Consider the following 20039-nt stretch of genomic DNA (forward strand, 5'->3'; position numbering starts at 1 on the left):
ATGGAGTGGAGGAATATCATTTAGGACCCAATATAATGAATATGCCTTCATGCAATACATATATGATCTCTTTTAATATTACTATGTTTTTGTTGTTGCCTAAGTTAGAAGGAGGGAAGGGCTTTTCTCACACACGCATTGCCAAAATACCACGGAGGTTCGAGTATGAGACCATTAATATGCAAATCAATAAATTTTTTACTAAGTTAGACCTAGTTGACATGTTTAATATGTACAATACTTATTAAAAATATTAATAGTTTAGCGTTGGTATCTTTTTTTTTGGGTCTAAATTTAGCGTTGGTATCTATTCACTAATATTTCAGTTAACACTTCAACATATTTTGGTATATACTTTGATTTTGTTCGGTAATTCGGTTTATGCTAAAATCAAACCAACCGGTTTACCTTCGGATTCTTCGATTTTCAAATCGTAAAATTCAAGTAATGAACTAAAAAATTTCGATTTGTAACTAATCGGTTAGGTTTTAATATCATATCAATTGGTGGTCCAGTATCTAACTATGATTATAATAACTGAGTAAGACAATGCTTTTCATAAACACAACGATTATGATGACAACAAGGAATCAAATAACCTCACAATTTCATACTTAAATCGATAAGCAATGTTGCCCTTTTTCTTTTTATCACAAGGAACTCCTCTTTTAATCAGGGGATTCTTAAGCCCTAACCAAACGACGCCGCTTTCAACATAAACACGAGATCAACCAGAAGAGGCATTTTGGTGCGCTCTGTTTGTGACTCGTGCAAATTCACAACAAATCCCAATTCCACGCTAATTCCGTCTCTCTCTAAACCTCTCACCAATGTACGGAGGCTCATCAAAGCCCGGCCGAGTTGGCGGCGGCGGCTCTGGCCGAGGAGCCGGAGCCGCCAAGCTTGGCCGAGCCTCCTTCCCTCCACCGCACCGCTCCTCCACCCAAACCAGCCGCCTCTCCCTCGGTGGCGGTGGCTCCAACCCCAGAAGCCGCAACTCAGGCCCCGCCACGTCAGCAGCTGCCGCTGCGCCTGCCGTGGAAGAGCAGTTCAGTTTAGTCGCCGGCCATAACCCACTTGCTTTCTCTATGATCATTCGTATGGCGCCCGACTTGGCCGAAGAGATCAAACGCGTCGAGGCCCAAGGTGGGGCCCCCCGCATCAAATTTGGTCCTCTGCCCAATAATCCCATTGGCAATGTGAGTATCTGGGGCAGTATTTGAACTGAGTACTGCTTAATTTTTGCTAATTTTGTTGGGTTCTGGAAATTTATATTTTAGTGTTTGTGATTTGCCTATGCGTCTCTTGGTCGTGTTTCAATTGGGGCATTACTCAAGTTCTTCGATTTCTCATTTCGTTCTTTAAATTCTGTTGTTTTATGAAGTTTCATAGAGAAAAAAAATTTGTGCTTGTACTTTTGGTTTGTGTTCTCCTTGGTTAGTTTCGGATTGGGCATTGCTCATTTTCTTCAAATTTTAACTATTTTCTGTAGGTTATGGAATATTTTATAATTTTTCTGATGATCTTGTACTTGGTTTGTGAGTAATTCTTCAATTGGGTTTTGCTTAAATCCTTAAATTTATTATTGGCAGACTTAGGAGTATTTGTTTCATTCTTACTTTTAATTTTTTCTTATCTTTTACGAGGCAACGTTGAGCTGACTTTTGGTTAGGTGCAGCTTATATAGTTCAAATCATATTCCTTTTGTTACTTTTTGTAGAATTATTACTTCGTCAACTAATTGGGTTTCCTGTGAAATTATTCATCTGGTGGGGTTGATGTTTTTTGGAGTTTTTGGGATAGTTTGTGCTCCCCGTATGATAAAATTTGAATGCTTTTAAGCCTTTCCATTGGGATATTTGGAATTTTCTTCATAGTAGCTAGTCTTTAATATAGATGCAGCAATTATCTTAACGTTTTCATTGCATTGAATGGTCCAACATTGCATCAGGTTATTGATCTGGATGGGAAGGAGTTTACATTTACATGGTCGCGGGAATTTGGTGACCTCTGTGACATTTATGAAGAGCGTGAAAGTGGTGAAAGTGGAAATGGATTGCTAGTTGAATCAGGATGTGCATGGCGCAAAGTAAATGTGCAGCGTATCTTAGATGAGTCAACTAAGAACCATGTTAAAATGCGGTCAGAGGAAGCTGAGCGCAAGCATAAATCCCGCAAGTATGCAATCTGGTTGCTATATCGGAGTTTCTTTACTTTATCATTATTCAGTGTTGATATTCATAATCTTCGGTTTCTTTTATTGTGTCCCAATTATATTTTTAATCCGCATCTCAATTGGTTGTTGTCTTGGTGGTTACAAAATAAAACACCATTTTAGGTGGTACTTTGATGCTAATAATATCATTATAACTGCATTTAACATGCAACCAAAGTATCTTACTTCACCCTTACACCCATTCCTAAATGATAGAAAAAATTGTTTTTCATCCATTCCAGATGATTCTTCCTATGGTACATGTTTAAAATTTATTTTCAGTTGCGATCATTTTTGTGTAGCTCTGGTTAGCTATTGGTTATTTGTTTCTAGACTTTATAAGTACAATTATGAGAGGGTTAAAGTCCTTTGTGGTGCATCTCGGTTATGTCTTTGAGCTGTTTCGATTGTTGTCTTATTCCTTTGTTGTATCAATTTAATTTATTTTTGTTCCTTAAAACAGAGCCATTGTGTTAGAACAAAATACAGCTATGAAGAATCAATTAAAGCAATATGCTGCTGGAACTGGTAAGGTTTCTAATGCCGGTTTCGTGTATTTCTTTATTTATTAAATGATAGAGTTCCTTTTCTGACTTGTACAGAAATCAATAGTTAGTGCGAAGCAGAGAAACTTGAGATGTATGTAACTTCAGTCTGTGTAGTCTGCATTGCCTTTATAAGCGAATCAGATTGAACTAGCTAGAACTGTAGTGCCATGAGGATTAATAGATTTTAAGTGCTCAGCCTAAATTGAAGAACATTAATGAAAAAATTATGTACTTTAATTCTCAAGTTGTTTTTTCTTTTTGTTTAAATTATTGCTGATCGTATATATATTCAGTTAACTACTGTTTTTTGCTTTTTAATTTTATAAAAAAGAATCACAATTGAAATCTCTGAGCTACTCAAGTGAAGTTTCTGATACCTCACTTGTTTCCAGCTAATCATCAGTGGAGGAATTTCAAACAAAAGAAAGAGCCTCCATTTAAAAAGCAGAAAGTTGAACTGCCTCAAGGTGAGTGGAGCCTTCTTGTAGATATTTTTATTTCCTAACCCTTTTTTTTTCTCTCTTGGGGGGCGGGGGTTGGGGTGGGGTGGGGTGGGGAATCCCTCATACAAGTGACGTCTGTGTATATATTGCCATCTTACTTTATTTATGAAAGTAAATTGATTGTGCTAATATAATATGGGGCAAGAAAAGACAGCAGTATACATTTGCAAGTGTAGCGAATCTATTTCTGTCATTAAACCAGTCAAAGAGAAGACTAACACCATATTTTCTATAACTGCACAACAGTAACTTCTTTGCCCTACAAATCTTTTTATTCCTCTCCTTCCAACAGAGATCACAACTCTGTGGGGGTGAATTTCCAAATTAATGTCACTGTTTTGTTACTGGAGACTTGCCAACACCCCACGACAAGGGTCACCGAAATAGGCACTACCCACTGGATACTAAAAACCAAATAACAATAGTACCACACTCCTTGGGCGGTGGTTTGTTGTTTCTTGCACATGATGCAGTTATTCTTTATGTCAAACCTCCACCACGTAAATGATCAACCATTAGACACTTATTTTTGCGCCACTGTCCATACAAGAAAAACTGTGTTCTCGTTACTCCTCCCACCCTAATTCAAGCTGTTAGGAATCTACTTCTACTCCACAGTTAGCTCCTCATAATAAACTTCACTGGAAATCTCCCTTGCAATTGCCCCGCCCACTCAACCTTGTTACTGTCCCCGGCCAGAAAAGAAAACCGTGTCACTATCCCTCTTCCCTCCTTTTTATGGTTTGAAAATCTTTCTTCTTCCAGGTTTCCAGTTTTAAAGTTGTTAATTGAATTGCCTTCAATATTATAGGATTTTCAGCTCCCCCTAAATCAGCATATAAAACTGGAATATCAGCAACAACTACTGTGAAGGGCAGGTACTCATCATCACCTCTTCCATCTCCACCTGAGCAATCCCGTGCTCCATCATCTCCATTAAGAACTGGAAATATTTCGAAGAGTCATGCAAGTGCAGAAGATATTGTACCCTTTCAGGTGACTAGTAAAGACAAACCTGCTCCGAGCTCTGATAAAGAAATTCCAATCAGGGGTACTACTACAGCACGGAAAACAGTGGGCAAAGGCAATAATGGAGCTAACCCTACAGATTTGCAGAATATGTTGATTACTTTGCTCATGGAGAATCCTAAGGGGATGAACATAAAGGTATGCACTAACTAATGACAATTAATATTAGCCTTGTGTCTACTATTCAATTTTCCAATCATAAAAGGTCATTTTATGTTATTTTATTTAAATATCACCATTACTCCAAGTGGACTAATGCCACTTCGTAAAGGATATTTTCCCAAAAGGGACATATACCTCACCCTTAAGGGTGACACCACTTCACACAAGACAAAAACAGAAGAGAGTTCTACGTTGCCTGATCCAAGATATCCATGTGAAGCCCCTAGCCATAGACACACCCAAGACAACCTCCCTAGGGGTTAAGGACCATGGACTCAAGGGTATCGACATTTAGCCCGCAGCCTCCACCATACATTTCATTTACTGAATTACAAAGATTTCTGGAAGACAATTTATTATTTCCTTTTGTAGTCACTGTTTTTTAAGTACCTCACAACCAGACTTTATCACAATAAGTGGAAAATCAGTACAGTGTGATGACCATACTATAGGTACAAAACTCTCTCAAAGTAGTATAGGTGTATTACATTGTCTTTAATTGATTGTGAAACCTATTTTTTTAAAATCAATTTTAAATTATGTACTTATTAAAGTCTTGTATAAATTTGTATAGTACAATAATACATATAGTATTTTAATCACACAAAACCTTACATGCATGGGATGAACAATCAAATTTGCCAATACGGTGCTTCTGGAATCCTACAGAATCGAGCAGCTGTTATAAATTCTTTGAAATGTCTTGTTTTCTTCTCACACTACTTATCTCACTCTCTCTGTCTTGCATGTTTTTAGGATTTGGAGAAAGCTATTGGAGATTCATATACCAACTCTGTAAAGAGAATTGATCCCATTCTTAAGAAGGTAAGTGATGGAAATCCTTGATGCCTATTACTCAAATAAAATTAAGTAATTTTATGTTTTCTCAGTCAATTTTGATATCAGATTGCTAATTACCAAGCTCCAGGGAGATATCTATTGAAACCAGGAGTGGAGTTAGAATCCTCCAAGAAACCTTTGTCTGAAAGTGGAAGGTACTCAAGTTTTTTTTCCTTTCTCCAAAGGCTACTTTTCCTGATGAAGTCAATTAGTGGCAAATTTGTTTTCCTGTTCTCTTTGTCTTTTAGCATATACGGAATCTTGGGTCGACTACACAATACTAAACCTAATGGCTCCTGTGTATAGAAAGATAGAAGGAAAATGGGTATCTTTTGGGCTGTTTGTATCCCCTTTGAGCTTGCATGATGTCATTAGAGATGCTTTACGAGTTCCCCCCTGGACTTATAAGTGCATATGCATTATGGTTGTTATGTCACACTGAATTTATTTATATGATGCTTGAATGTTAACTCCATTCATTGATATTGAATATCTGAAGTTTTATGCTAAACTACTTATTGTTATCCCAAACTACTTTACCTAGAATCCTTTCGTTTACTTTTATTTCCCAACCTTTAACAACAAAGAACTCATGGACTATAATTTAGCTTTATAGTCTATCCTGGTTGTACTTGTATCCTTGTTTTTAAAAGCCGACTGACAGTGGATCAAGCAAGGATTTCCTCTTGGAGATTTTGATGCAAGTTAGTCATTGAGTATACGACATAATGATCACTCTTGTGGAATTATATAGTCTGTGTTCGGTGGTTGATAAGCTGCTAGTTTCTGTCTCTCTTTCTGCATGTATTTTAATGTGCATGTAATTAATTTCCAGTTCCCCAGAGGATAAACTTCGCCAGACGCCGGCTCGTAATGAGAACCGTGATCAAACGCCTGTTCGAGCACCACACTTTGAAGAGAAAGTTACTCCTAATGAGTTGGAAGAACGGGTTCAGGGACAGTTGAATGCTACAATTGGAGAAGAACCAAATGCATTGATAAAAATCCATAACCAAAAGCATTCACCTGATTTGTTTGGTGATAGAAGGGGCTCCGACAATACTGAAGCTCAAGTGGGCAGTTCCAGTGATACCGGAAGTGACAGTGACAGTGATAGTGACAGCAGTGATACCGGAAGTGACAGTGGAAGTCCTAGCAGTAGCAGAAGCAGAAGCAAAAGTAAAAGCCCAGGGGGAAGCGGGAGTGTAAGTAGTAGTGATAGTGAAAGCGATGCATCTTCTAATAGCAAGGAGGGTTCTGATGAGGATGTGGATATTATGACAAGTGAAGATGATAAAGAACCAAAGCATAAATTGCAAGGCTCCGAACCAGGGTTCTCTACTTTGCCCGTCCCATGGAAAACTCCTGATGGCAGGCCTGTGCAGAGTGGGTATGATGAGAAGCAAGATGATCTTGAATTTGACACAGTTGAGACTGAAAGACACTTGCCTGATGTGGAAAAGAAGACTGAATTTGCTGTAGTCAGTAACTCTAATCGTAATAAAGGCGAACAGCCTCTGGAAGAAACAAAACCCTGTTCACCTGAGCATGGGGAGCTCCAAGACCTCCAAAGTTTGGTAGACCCTTTGTTTGGAGGGGACACTACAGTCAAGGATGACTTCAGGTATGAGCAGTCTGACAGCTCTGAGAGGATATCTAAAGTTAAATCCAAAAGGGGTTCTGAGGTAAAGCACTCTGATGAGAAATCGGAACGCAAAAAAAGGTCAAAAACAGAAATCTCACAGCAACCTCCTGTTTCTGTGGGTAAAGGTGTCCATTTTCCAGAAGTTTCTCACAATCTGTCTCCTGATAGACTCATTGAAGGCTCTCATAAAGACCCTGTCTCTCAAGTGATGAATAGAGCTGATAGGGGTGGGAATACTGAATCTGGCTCTATAAAGGCATGCAACCAATCATCTTCGGGGAGACATAGTTCCGAGTTTAAACAATCAAGTCGGAAGTCCTTTGATCATAATCCACAGGCAAAGGTTCCTGATCCAGCAGAAAGACATGATAGATATGCCGAGAGTTTAGGACATGGCCGAATGTATTCTGAGAGGAGCTCTCATATGCATGAAGGTTTACCCCTACAAAAAGATAAATTTCATAGAGAGAATCAAAATGAGGATGATTATGCGAATGAGAAAAAGATTCCAAGAAATTCCAAGGAAGGTGGTATCCGAGCCAAACAATCAGTGCCTTTGGACTCCCACTACCAGAAACATGGTGATATGGCTGGAAAGGTCAAGGGGAGTGGACAGGTTTCCAGCCTGTTCTTGGGTTCTTCGCCAAAGGATAACAGCAGAAATGGTGCAGACGGACCTCCTGTTGTTAATGGTAGAGGCAGTAAACTCGAAAGAGAGTTTTCAGACTTGGAGTTGGGTGAACTTCGTGAACCCTTGCCTGAGGAAACAACAGTTAAGAAGCAGTTTGAAAGAAAAAGTTCATTTAAGCAGTCAGACAACAAAACGAGCACTTCAGAAAACTGGGTTTCTGATTTTAGTAAAGTGAAACCTGCAGGAAAGGCAAATTTTGATTCGGGAAGGCCATTCTCACCAGATTTAAACTCTAAGTTTCCTAGTAATCAGGAAGGCTCAAATAAAAAGAGGAACTATGAAGATCGCATTGAGGATTTAACAAGGTCTCAACCGAGAGCTGTGCAATCCCTGTCGCAACAGCCTTCACGAGTAGATCAACCTGATGTAGGGCGCCCTTTTAGTAAATCACTAGATCTTAGTAGTAAATCTAGGCAGAATGAAGCTGGAGGTAGACAAGTGATTGGTGTGGATGGACATGGAGAAAGCAATAAAAAAGCAACCCCAAATGCTGCTCAGCAGCATGACTCTAAACGAGGTCTAGTTTCCCACGCCATAAAAGAAAGTAAAAGACAGGCATCCAATATGATGGTGGATTCGGCTGATGTACGAAAGGATTCAATGCTGGCAGAAGGCAATGACAGTGATAGAAGAAAAAGGGATTCTTCTTCAGATGAGAATAGTTGTTCTTATTCTAAGTATGAGAAGACTGAGCCTGAGCTGAAGGGACCAATAAAAGATTTCTCTCAGTAAGTGAACAAAAGTGTTTTTACCAGTGAAACTAATTTAACCATGCTTTGGCCCTGTTGTATTTACTTCTGTTTTTGTCATCTGACCTACCTTGTATTTTTGGTTTTTCTTGTCTTAGGTACAAAGAATACGTGAAAGAATATCGTGATAAGTATGATAGCTATTGCTCGTTGAACAAGATCCTAGAGAGTTACAGGTAATCTGAAGATTCCTTTCACCTTTTTAAAGGCAATATTGCTTCTTATTTATTGTTACTTGTTTAATTAATGGCTTTATGTTGATTTCGTTCAAATCTGTGCTCAAAACAATTTATTCCTGCTAAATGTAGGAATGAGTTCCAGAAGCTAGGGAAAGACCTTGACTATGCTACAGGCACAGATAGACATTATAACATCCTGGGGCAGCTGAAGGAATCCTATCGTCAGTGTGGAACGGTATGCCTTGTTCTTGGTTTTCTAAATACCTTTCGCACTACCAGTTTGTACTTGATGCTTGAAATGTGAAGTAATTCAGCAAGACATTGTCTCACTGTTTTCTTGTTTTGATTATGTAACTTCAGTTTCGCTTATTTTGTTTTCATAATTTTGCTCAGTGTTGTTTGCATGCCTTCAAATTTGGCTTCTTAGATATATCAGTGAAAATTTTACAGATCGATCAATGCACTCTTTTAACTTCAATGCTACACATATACCCCTGAGCATTTTGTGGTGGGATCCAATTATTTACACCTGTGTACCTCTTGAATGATGAATAACAATACCCGAAAATTGTTATTAAAAATTGTAGTGGCTTATTTTTTGTGAATGTTAATGACTGTATCAATGTGTGGAAAACTAAAACAATTAAAAAAATTAAGGATGATATGATAAGAATAAAAATTATTTCGCTGTACCCTAACAAGCCACCAGATTTGGGATTAATCCTTTATTTGGCGAGTAAGGAAAAATTTGATCAAAATAATGTTGTCATATATAAATAGTTGACGGTGTGTTGCTGTTATTTATATATTTCAAATATTTGTGTAGATACTGTTTTTCCTCTGATTCTATTTTTCTTGAGTATTTACAATACATAACGCCCTTTGGGATTTTTTTTGTTTTCAGTTTCTCCCAATACTTTAAACTTAGCATTTATGGTTTATTTTTTCTTCAAATAATAACTAACTTTATCTTGTTGAGTTTTTCGGTTTGACTCAATTAATAATGTCACTTGCAGAGACATAAGAGGCTGAAAAAAATATTTGTGGTGCTTCATGAAGAATTGAAGGTAACTCATCCCAACCCCATCGACCTCCATCTTTGACTTGTTGCAACTATGCATTTGCTCTTAACCTTCTAGTTATTTATTTAAACACATCTTTTTGTACGATTATTCTGAATATGTTTCGTCTGCCTGCAGCACCTTAAGCAAAGGATTAAAGACTTCGCAGTCTCATATATGAAGGACTGAAGAGAGAATCCCATCCTCATTCACTAGAATTGAAGCCTCTTCTTTCAGGTCCTGAGGGTGAAGATGGATATGATCAACGCACAAGGCAGTCCTTTCGTTGGAGATAAATGTCCATGTCCTGTTGAGAGTGTCGTAGGGTTTTGGCCGTGCCTACCTAGTATATCCGTACATAACATTTATTATTTGATTTTTGTGTATATTACTTTTGTACTCAGGTCCGGCTTTTTGTTTTTTGTTTTGCCTGACCTATTCAGCCTATTAGGTTTATTGGGCTCCTTGATATTGTGCTTTATGTGCATATTTGTGTATCATACATACATTGGGTGGGAAGAAGAACTCAAATAGAGAATCAAATAAGACAATCATTGATAGGATCATGCAGATAAATTCAATTGTTCACCCCTTGCGGATGGTGAAATTCAAATTCTATTATTCATGGATATGCCTTTGTTGGTGCTGTGTTTTCTTCGTCACCACCAACAACAGAAACAAAGATGGTGACGGTTGTCAAATTTCTGTCATTGAATATCCTTTGAGATTGGCTCTCTTGTCGGCGATAAGAAAGCATAAAACTTTTCTGTAAATGGTTTTTCTTTTAACAAAAAAGATAAGTACTTAATAAACGATTGAAAGACAATGACATTGTTTTGACAAAATTAAATGAGTGACAGATGTGAAAGTAAATTGGATGTGAAACACCTCATATGTGAAAAGTGTGGATTTATAAGGATCTAGATTTTCTCCGCTAAAATCTACTTACATACGAAATCATAATCTGCCTTAAAATATTTTACGAAATCATAATTTGTCCTAAAATATTTTTCTGAATTTTTTATTACAAAAATTTCTTATTGAGAGGGGTGCTAAGACTAGAACCCATAACTTTACAATGAGATAATTACTCTAAACCACTACACTAGTTTTCAAATTTTGATTGTCCTACAAAAAGAAAAAGAAGGAGAAAAAGGGTTATTAAGGGAGCGCGTGTCACGCGCGCCACAGAGAAGAAGTAACTATACGATAATAACATTTGCACGCTCATAATTGCAGTTTAAGAAATGAAATTCGCCCCACTTGTATATTCTCTCTCTCTCTCTCTCTCTCTCTGTCAAATATATTTATATCTCTACTCCTCAAATATATTTATAAAAGCTTTCTCCTTTATTTTTTCTTTCCTTTACATACTGTTGTACCATACAATCTTTTCTCGTCACTGAAAAATCTGATCGAACAAGAGCCCGACTATCCAGACGTGTTGATCTCACTCTCTGTGTCATCTTCTTCAACAATTTCCACAACCGTCTGCATAAAGGTTCCAGCTTTGGAGAATTGCAACTGCTCAAGGGACCAGTTTGAAACTGCAACTTGAAACGCTCAAGTTCATCGTTTTCGTCGTCTGTACTCACGGTACTTGATGGATTTTTTGATTTCTAAGTTCTGGGTATTCTTCAAAATTGACAATTAACGTATGGATGTTATTGAATTCCGAAAAAAATAACTTCTAGCAATGATTAGAAATGAAATACTGTTGCTTTTTTGTTTTCTGGGGTTTTTTATTCTTCTCTAAGAACTCCTTAGTCGTAAGTGATTTTGGATTTAGGTGCAATGGATGTATTTTGGGCGTAATTGAATGATTAATTCTCGATGGGCAGTTACTTTATATGGGGTTTAGAAAGTTCTTAAGGGTGCTGAGAAAACTGATGTTTAGATAATTGATGTTTTGGCTTTTAGGAGGTCATAACTGTTATCAAAGTTATGCTTGTGTCAGTCTAAGTGCGGTGGAGTTTTTCGTTTCCTCTGTAGTGGAAGTTATGGGATTTACAAAAGGTTTTTTCTTGCCTTACCTTGGAAATACAAAGGAATGCTTGCGGGGAACAAATTCTAAATTGTATGAGAAACTGAGTATTGTTAACTAAGTTTGTACACTTATACTTTCTATTGAGTATAAGGTAATAAGGATAACTGAAAAATATAAATAGAAGATTTCATGCCATATATTAATTCACACCTTATTTTGCGTAAACCTCAACTTGGTGGCTACTAGCGTTATAAGGTTTTGCTACGTTAGAGGTTTCAAATGAAGGTGATGTCTTAGGATTCTTCTAATTGTTTTAGTTATCATGTTCTCTGAAGTTATTTTGTTTTCTAATTTATCAATTTTAGATAATTTTGTAAATGGAGTTAGATAAATTTATCCATTTTAACAAACGGTTAGTGCATGATTTCAGGTTTCAGTTAAGATTGTCATGCTGAATGTTGCTACCGGGTGGTGGATTAGGGATGAATTCCATGATGGATGATATGAATTTGATTCAGCAGGCACAGAGGCATCACTTGGTGGTTCGGGAGCTTGGAGAAGAGATTGATTTAGAAATTGGACCTGGGGATGATGATCCTGCATTTGCTAACACCCCCCTCATTGGTGGTCCACCACGAGAACCTTCTGCTGAGGATCATGATGAAAGCAAGAATATGGTAATGGTTTCTCAACTCCCTAGTGATGACCAAGATATGTCAAAGGGACAACCAGTAAAAAGGAAGAAAAAGGTTGTGAAAAGATGGAGAGAGGAATGGGCAGATACCTACAAATGGGCTTATGTTGATGTCAAGGAAGGGACGGCTAGGATTTTTTGCTCTGTGTGTAGGGAGTATGGCCGGAAGCATAGAAGAAACCCCTATGGAAATGAGGGTAGCCGAAATATGCAGATGAGTGCACTCGAGGAACACAACAATAGTTTGCTTCACAAAGAGGCACTTCGCCTTCAAATGGCTTCCAAGGATAAGATCATTGCTGACAAACCCATTTATGTCAAAGGTTAGCACATTATGCTCTATTTGTACGATATGGTTTGAAAGTTAAACAAATATTGACCATCTAAAATATGCATTAATCCTTTTGTGGAGTATCACCCAAAATATTCTCTTTGCGGAGTGTTACTTTAGTGTTAGTTTTCGTTTTTATAGAAAGTAATCTCTTAAGGTTATGTTTGCAGTTAGGATTTGTAATTTTTGAACTTCTTGCGGAATGAAAATTTTGGTTATGGTGAACTGTTATAATCTGCAATTTGCGAACTTATAATGGGGCTTATGCACATGACTGTACACACCTTAATACTTCTTCCGGCAATATAGGGGGTTTTAGTTAACTTTAATATATCATTTTTTGAACTGGTTGCTGAATGAAAATTTTGGTTACGGTGAACTGTTATAATCTGCAATTCGCTAAGTTATAAGGGGGCTTATGTAAGATACACATGATTGTACACCTATATACTTCTTCCGGCATTATATGGAGTTTTAGTTAAACTTTAATGTATCAATATTTGCATATATTTTATACCTTCTCATGATTGAAAGAAAGAAATGGTGAGATTAATTTATTAATTAGTTTTCCTGTTTGGCTGGTTTTTCTTTGGCATTACTCTTAAAATGTAGCTCTTATGTCAAAAACGGCTGGATCAATCGTTGAAGCTGCACTGAAAAGGGATCCTCATGAGGTTGAGTTCATACAATCGCTGCAAGAAGTAGTTCATGCTTTAGAAAGAGTGATTGCAAAAAATTCTCAGTGAGTTACCTAATGGCACACTATTTAAAGAAAATAAAGTCTTATTCCAGGTTCATGTAAAATCTGATCAAGTGGCTCTAAACTGTTTCAGTTATGTAAGCATCATGGAGCGCTTGTTAGAACCTGAGCGTATGATTGTTTTCCGAGTTCCATGGGTGGATGATAGAGGTGAGACAAACGTTAACCGAGGCTTTCGTGTACAGTTTAACCAGGCCTTGGGTCCATGTAGGGGTGGTTTCCGGTTTCATCCTTCTATGACCTTGAGCATTACCAAGTTTCTTGGATTTGAACAGGTATTGGTTGTTTTTGGAGTTCTTGTTAATTGACTTATCTTCTGTAGGTTGGTTTGTGTCAAAGTTTGTGTTAAACTTTGCCATATTTTTTCTTCATTACCCTCTGTTGATTTGTGTATCCAATGCTAGGTGTTCATAAGAACACCAAATTTAATAATGAATACTAGTGACCAGGTAAAAAATTTCAGACTGGAACTGACTTTAAGTCTTGTGACTGCTTTACATTGTGCTATTTCCCTTCTCTACAGACTTTAAAGAATGCCTTGTCACCATACAAAATCGGAGGGGCAGCGGGCGGTAGTGATTTTGATCCAAAGGGAAAAAGTGATAACGAGGTAAAATCTTCATTCTGTTATATGTGGTCTCTAGTAGCCTTCTCGGGAGTTCTGAATGATTGTCTTCTAAGCTGGCAGGTTATGCGTTTTTGCCAAAGTTTTATGAATGAGATGTATCGCTATTTGGGTATTGACAAGGTAACTTCAGGAAGATTTCATTCCATAAATATTTTATATATGGAAATTCGATGCTTTATCCTGCATGTCTGGTTTAATGCTGTATACACTTTAGGACCTTCCTTCAGAGGAGATGGGTGTTGGTACTCGGGAGATGGGATATCTCTTCGGACAATATAGACGTCTAGCTGGTCACTTTCAGGTACCAGAAACACCGGTAACAAACTATTTCTGAATATATCTTCTTGCCTTTTGTGGATATAAATTAGTACCTGAGAAGCATGTGTAACTTGTATCATGATTCATAAGGAACGTGTTAATTGTGTTAGAGCGGAAAAATGTTCTTTTTAGAAAAGAAAAAAAATACAGGAAGCATGGTCTTATTAAAAGAAAAGATGAAATTTACAAAGTAGAGGACAAGTTGCCCACTGATCCGTTTAGAGTACTCATTTATATCCACATGTACCCAACATTTATGGAAATTTTATTCTTGCAACTCCCATGTATGGAATGTCCAATTAATTGAGGATGATATTTGCGGTGAAGTTCATGAGGGTGCGTATTGAAATATATTGCTGAAATATCTGTCATAAAAAGAAAATAGTGAATAGGTGGGGTACAGAAGCAAAAAATAGTGAATATTTGCCTCCTTTTGCTTTGTATTGGGAAGGATGAAACTAGTAATTAAATTAGAAAGCCCGTTGTTCTTTTCTGCCCCTACAAAGTTTATAATTATTTTTTATTTCTATCCATATAAAGTCTACTGTTCTTTTCTATCTCTACAAAAGTCAAGATTCTGCTTATCTGTTTATTGTGGGAAGAAAATCAAGTGATATGTCTTTATCTATTCAGTGTTCTTTTCTGTCCATGCAAAAGTCAAGTTTCTGCTGAGGTGATTCACATGGGAAGAACATTAAGTAATGTCTTTATGTTTTCATATGTTTGCGATTCTTATGGTCTGGCAAAGTCCATTGTTCGTTTCTATCCCGACAAAGTCTATTGTTCTCTTCTATCCCGAAATCAGTAATTAAATTAGAAAGTACACGTAGTTCTTTTCTATTCCGACAAATTCTATTGTTCTTTTCTATCCGTACAATTGTCTAGATTCTGCTTATCTGTTTATCATGGGAAGAAAATTAAGTGATATGTCTTTATCTATTTAGTGTTCTTTTCTGTCCATACAAAAGTCAAGTTTCTGCTTATGTGTTTCTCATGGGAAGAACATTAAGTAATGTCTTTATTTTTTCATATGTATGCCTTACTTATGCAGGGAAGTTTTACAGGGCCAAGGATATTTTGGTCTGGTTCTAGCCTTCGAACTGAAGCAACTGGATATGGGCTGGTAACTAATATCACAATTCTCCCATGCTCGTTGTTTCCTTTTTCATCTTGATTTCCTTTGAAGTTAACAAAGTTCCCATGCTTCTGCAGGTTTTCTTTGCACAGCTCCTACTTGCAGACCTGAATAAAGATTTCAAAGGATTAAGGTACGTTTACTTAAACTTTTTTAATAGTCAATTACATAGCATACTAACACTCTAGGATATTGACTTAGAACAGCGCATGTGAGTTCTTTCTGTTTAGGTAGCCTTATGAAGACTCCAATCCTTATGTTTTACTTGATAACTATTATATGTTTTACTTGATAACTATTATATTTCATGTAAATATGAGAAATTGTGTATGCTAAATTTTATGAAGATGATGTAAAGCATGCAGAGGCTTATGGGTATATATGTATCTATTCATGAGAGAGAGAGAGAGAGAGAGAGAGAGAGAGAGAGAGAGAGAGAGAGAGAGAGCTTAAAATTTAAAATTTGTAATTGACTGTCTAAAGGTTGTTTTGCAAATCTATAATGTTGAAGATGCTTGTATGAATTTCTCTCCAGGTGTGTTGTGAGCGGCTCAGGAAAGATTGCTTTGCATGTCCTGGAGAAGCTTATTGCATATGGTGCTCTTCCCATTACAGTTTCTGGTATTTTCTTTTAAACAAGTATTTTTGGAACTACTTATGTCACGTCATAGAAATTTTTTATGTATTCATACTAGATCACCGAATGGTGCCCACAGTTTAATCATAATGCTGTTGACCTGATTGATTAATATTAGTGTAAAAAAGAGGTAAAATATTTTGGCAAGTGCTAGTGCTGAATATGCATCAAACGTAGAATCATAGACTATAGAGTGCGCTGAAAAGGAGGAAATCCCCTGCAGTTTATTTATTTTTTACTCTCAACATCTTGATTTGGTGGCATTTCTGCTTACAGATGCTTGTGAGAAGTTTGTTGTTTCTTTTCTGCTTTTTATAATTTTGTTTATATTTATACAGAGCAGCATGCAAGAACCTTCAGCTATTTGGCAGTTTGTTACTGAAAGTGATGGAATACAATAATATTGAACTTTGTAGTACTTATCCTGATTTCCTGGCTATAGCTCAATAAACCTCCGACTTCTGCTGTGGTGGCCATAGATGATAGATCAATCTTGAGAACACCAAAAGCTAATTTTTATATGTGATTATAATAATGTAGTTTTGACATGGACAGTTTCAGAAACCTGCCAACGGATTGTTAATGTGGCAGGTATATTCCTTGTTGGAATTGGTCAAGACTCAAACTTAACTCCTAACTGGAGTAGTAAACTCTCAGGAGGCCACATAGAAAGGCCCATTATTTGATTAGACTCATGTAATGATATGATAAAACCATGGGCCATTATAACTCAAGTAATGATAAGATAAAACAATGTCTTAGAACCAGCAATTGCAGAAATTATGGAATACCGAACTCAAGAAACTTGAAGAAAAGTGAAAGTACTAATAATTGACTGTCATGGACACCTGTTCTTGGACAATAGCCTATGATTAGGAGAATCAACCTTGGGCTTCCATAAGCAGAATTCTTCTCTTATCCATGCTATGCCTACTCCACCAAGTTTACTCTGATATGATTTACTTGCTAAGAAGGTCAAACGTTTTTTATGTGATCGCATCTTAGGTACACGAGTCATGAATGATCTACGAGAACAATCTTGTTTTCAACAATGATCTTAGCACGTAAGTTAGAACCATAGATTGCGAGTGGTCAATTTGTTTGTATCTTCTTTGGACATGATTGGTTTTGTATCTTATATTGTAAAGATGGTATGATTAACATCTGTCACTGAGTTGGGATCAAAATAAGAAATGAATTATCATTCTCATTGCATCTGAAGAAAGAGAAAAGATATGAAGAAGAATAGCAGTATTTTATTAGGTTTTGACAGTTCTTATGGCTTACTTGCCTTTTATCTGCAAAACTATTGCACAGATTCAAAGGGTTATTTGGTGGATGAGGAAGGATTTGATTATATGAAAATCTCATTTTTGAGAGAGATCAAAGCGCAAAATAGAAGTTTGAGGTATGTGTTTCTTGCCGTCTGTTTTACATCTGCTTGTGAAATTGCTATATGGACTTATGGGTTCAGGTTTTATTAATTCTACATGTGGCATTTGTAGAGATTATTCAAAGACTTATGCCCGATCTAAGTATTATGATGAGGCGAAACCTTGGACTGAAAGGTGTGATGTTGCATTTCCTTGTGCTACACAGAATGAAATTGATCAGTCTGATGCCATTAGTCTGGTTAATTCAGGTTGTCGTATACTAGTAGAAGGTAGTAATTACTCGTGACAACATGCATCCTCGCTTTTTATTTCTTATCCTTTTGTTTTTGTATTCACTTATTTTAACTCTATATCACCATTATTGTCGTTCTTATTTTGTTTCTAGGTTCAAACATGCCCTGTACACCTGATGCGGTTGATATTTTGAGAAAAGCTAATGTTCTAATTGCTCCTGCAGTGGCTGCTGGTGCTGGTGGAGTATGATTCTTATCTTTCCAATTCATGCTTGATAGATATACTTTTAATATGTGCTGGAACAATGCTGCTATCGTGAAATGTATTCTTCTCATGTTTCTATTTGGTCCGAATTTAGGCTAAATTCAAGCCAAGCTTTTTTTTTTTTTTTTTCTGAAATGATATGGAATTCTTCACGCCAAAAGAAAAAAAAAAAAGGAAGTTCAGCAGCCCGTGGGATCATCATTCAATATTAATGGTTTAAGAATTTAAGAATCTCTCATCGAGTATTCTAATCCATTCATCTCAATATGTGAAATCATGAACCTATCCACCCATTATCCTTGGCTATAACATGTTATCAGAGGAGGCAATTCATCGACGTGCTAGGTCTAATATAGACATGCATGTTCAACATCACCCAATATAACTGATTCACATGTTTAGCTGAGGGGAGGGAGTATTGAATATAAAAATTTAACATCGGGTTGCATCTAATTTATAAAATCATATTTCTCCACTTGTTGTCGGTTGGTTTTGGGTTGAATTCTCCAATTTTAACAGGTTCAAGATCTAACATCTGGTTTTTAAGGAAGTGGCACTGGGAGAATATGTTGGAAGTAAAAGTAATTTATTTTTGTTCAGGCATTTGATGAAACAGCATGAGTTAATCATTTCAAATATTTATATCAGTATGGCTTCTGATTATCTACTACTTTCGTTTCCCTTTCAATTTATGTTCTCTGTGTTTGCTTGGTAGCAGGTGGTGGCTGGAGAATTTGAATTGAACCACGAGTGTAATTCAGTGAACTGGTCCCCCGAGGACTTTGAATCTAAATTACAGGTGAGGCTCTCTATATTCTATCATGTTGGTATAACCTTTTTCCGTAAGTAGTTGGAGCAGTTTTTAAAAGCCACGCATTCCGTTTCTCATATTTTGGAGTTGTGAGGAACTAAAAGAGTCTGTCTTAATGACTTCTGGTAGCATGAGAAATATCCTCTAGAAAAGCTAAATTGTGAACACCCTTTCATTGCTCAACTTAAAGTTTACGCGAAGGTCTTGAGCTGTTTTTTTTTTTTTTTTTTTAAAATTTAAATAATTAAATTTTCTTATTTAAATGATTTCTGATTTCCTTTGTATTTGTAACTCTCAGGAAGCAATGAAACAGACTTATCAGAGAAGCCTCAAAGCCGCAGCTGATTTTGGTTACCAGAAAGAAAGTCCTGAGTAAGTACATTATCATATTGACACTTGCCTTCTCTTTTTCCTGTTAGTGTTGTCATGAGAATACTGTTTTCTGAAACCAGTTAGTCTTACTGCTGTGCATATAGTGCCTGGTGCCTTTTGTGTTAATTATTAAAGAAAAAATGCACACTGGCTTTTAAACAGCGATGAGCAATGGTTTGTTCATTATGTTGTCAGTACCTGGACTGATTAATGATTCGTCATTGCACTGCTCCCATAAGATCGAACTCTCTTAATATCATGTGTCATTTTACGTGCTTGACAGGGCTTTGGTACACGGAGCTATCATTTCTGCTTTTCTGACTCTTGCTCAAGCCATGACCGATCAAGGATGTGTATAGAACTGAAGAAAATTGTACAATTATTTGCATGTTCCTCAAAAGCTGATCAGTGTCATCAACGATGAACGATTTTTCGAGACATGCATGCGGTTCACCGTTGCAAGTTGTAGATCTTTACCAGCTTTACCATGTTGATTTCAAGATCAAGGTGGTATTTGAGATATAGCAGATTCCGTTGTAACATAATATGTAATGTTGTAATAGCCCTGACACGGAAAAGGGATAAGGATAAATTGTAATAGGCAGAGTGCAAGTGAAAATTGTGTAGTAGCTCAGTGGTAGGATAGGAAGGGCCTCAATGTGCATAGCAGGGAGCGCTTCATAAAGTACTCGTTGTTTGCCTGGTGGAATATTTTGGATAGCGACTCAGATTGGAAATAAATTCTAATAATGTGTTAAAATTTTCTATTATTCAGGTTTCCGACCAATGAGAACGGCAGTATTAATTTCATGTTTTTTCTTCTTTGTTATCTGGCATGGTAGGGTCAATTTT

The 20039-nt window shown here is 36.8% G+C and overlaps 2 protein-coding genes across 5 annotated transcripts; both read left to right on the top strand.

Annotated features, from left to right (window-relative positions):
• On the top strand, nucleotides 670-10247 carry LOC18782880 (dentin sialophosphoprotein). The gene is made up of 12 exons (XM_020559715.1): nucleotides 670-1199; nucleotides 1952-2178; nucleotides 2679-2743; nucleotides 3156-3230; nucleotides 4078-4433; nucleotides 5214-5282; nucleotides 5364-5452; nucleotides 6133-8361; nucleotides 8481-8558; nucleotides 8691-8796; nucleotides 9578-9628; nucleotides 9761-10247. Exons 1-12 carry the CDS (start codon nucleotides 831-833, stop codon nucleotides 9809-9811), a joined length of 3765 nt encoding a protein of 1254 aa, XP_020415304.1. The 5' UTR covers nucleotides 670-830; the 3' UTR covers nucleotides 9812-10247.
• On the top strand, nucleotides 10918-19997 carry LOC18783427 (NADP-specific glutamate dehydrogenase). 4 transcript variants are annotated; one of them, XM_020559180.1, is made up of 16 exons: nucleotides 10918-11218; nucleotides 12040-12626; nucleotides 13247-13376; nucleotides 13468-13669; nucleotides 13918-14004; nucleotides 14083-14142; nucleotides 14237-14338; nucleotides 15392-15463; nucleotides 15553-15608; nucleotides 16011-16096; nucleotides 17430-17520; nucleotides 17618-17775; nucleotides 17892-17983; nucleotides 18720-18803; nucleotides 19114-19187; nucleotides 19471-19997. In XM_020559180.1, the coding sequence occupies exons 2-16, from the start codon at nucleotides 12065-12067 to the stop codon at nucleotides 19544-19546; spliced, it is 1932 nt and encodes a 643-aa protein (XP_020414769.1). In that variant the 5' UTR covers nucleotides 10918-11218; nucleotides 12040-12064; the 3' UTR covers nucleotides 19547-19997. The 4 variants fall into 4 exon arrangements, with proteins under 4 accessions (XP_020414769.1, XP_007214848.1, XP_020414770.1 ...); XM_007214786.2 differs by having other exon boundaries at nucleotides 14237-14323; XM_020559181.1 differs by having other exon boundaries at nucleotides 10919-11218; nucleotides 18723-18803.

Source organism: Prunus persica, chromosome G3 (assembly GCF_000346465.2).
Source record: "Prunus persica cultivar Lovell chromosome G3, Prunus_persica_NCBIv2, whole genome shotgun sequence".
NCBI classification, from domain to species: Eukaryota; Viridiplantae; Streptophyta; class Magnoliopsida; order Rosales; family Rosaceae; genus Prunus; species Prunus persica.

What these genes read in the sequence shown, in the direction of transcription:
- LOC18782880 (XM_020559715.1), top strand. Translation starts at nt 831, where the DNA reads ATGTACGGAGGCTCATCAAAGCCCGGCCGAGTTGGCGGCGGCGGCTCT. An exon ending in CGCAAGCATAAATCCCGCAA is followed by an intron (nt 2,179 to 2,678) that starts GTATGCAATCTG and finishes TCCTTAAAACAG; the next exon opens with AGCCATTGTGTTAGAACAAA. An exon ending in GAAAGTTGAACTGCCTCAAG is followed by an intron (nt 3,231 to 4,077) that starts GTGAGTGGAGCC and finishes TCAATATTATAG; the next exon opens with GATTTTCAGCTCCCCCTAAA.
- LOC18783427 (XM_020559180.1), top strand. Translation starts at nt 12,065, where the DNA reads ATGTTGCTACCGGGTGGTGGATTAGGGATGAATTCCATGATGGATGAT. An exon ending in AGTTTCTTGGATTTGAACAG is followed by an intron (nt 13,670 to 13,917) that starts GTATTGGTTGTT and finishes CCTTCTCTACAG; the next exon opens with ACTTTAAAGAATGCCTTGTC. An exon ending in AGGGAAAAAGTGATAACGAG is followed by an intron (nt 14,005 to 14,082) that starts GTAAAATCTTCA and finishes CTAAGCTGGCAG; the next exon opens with GTTATGCGTTTTTGCCAAAG.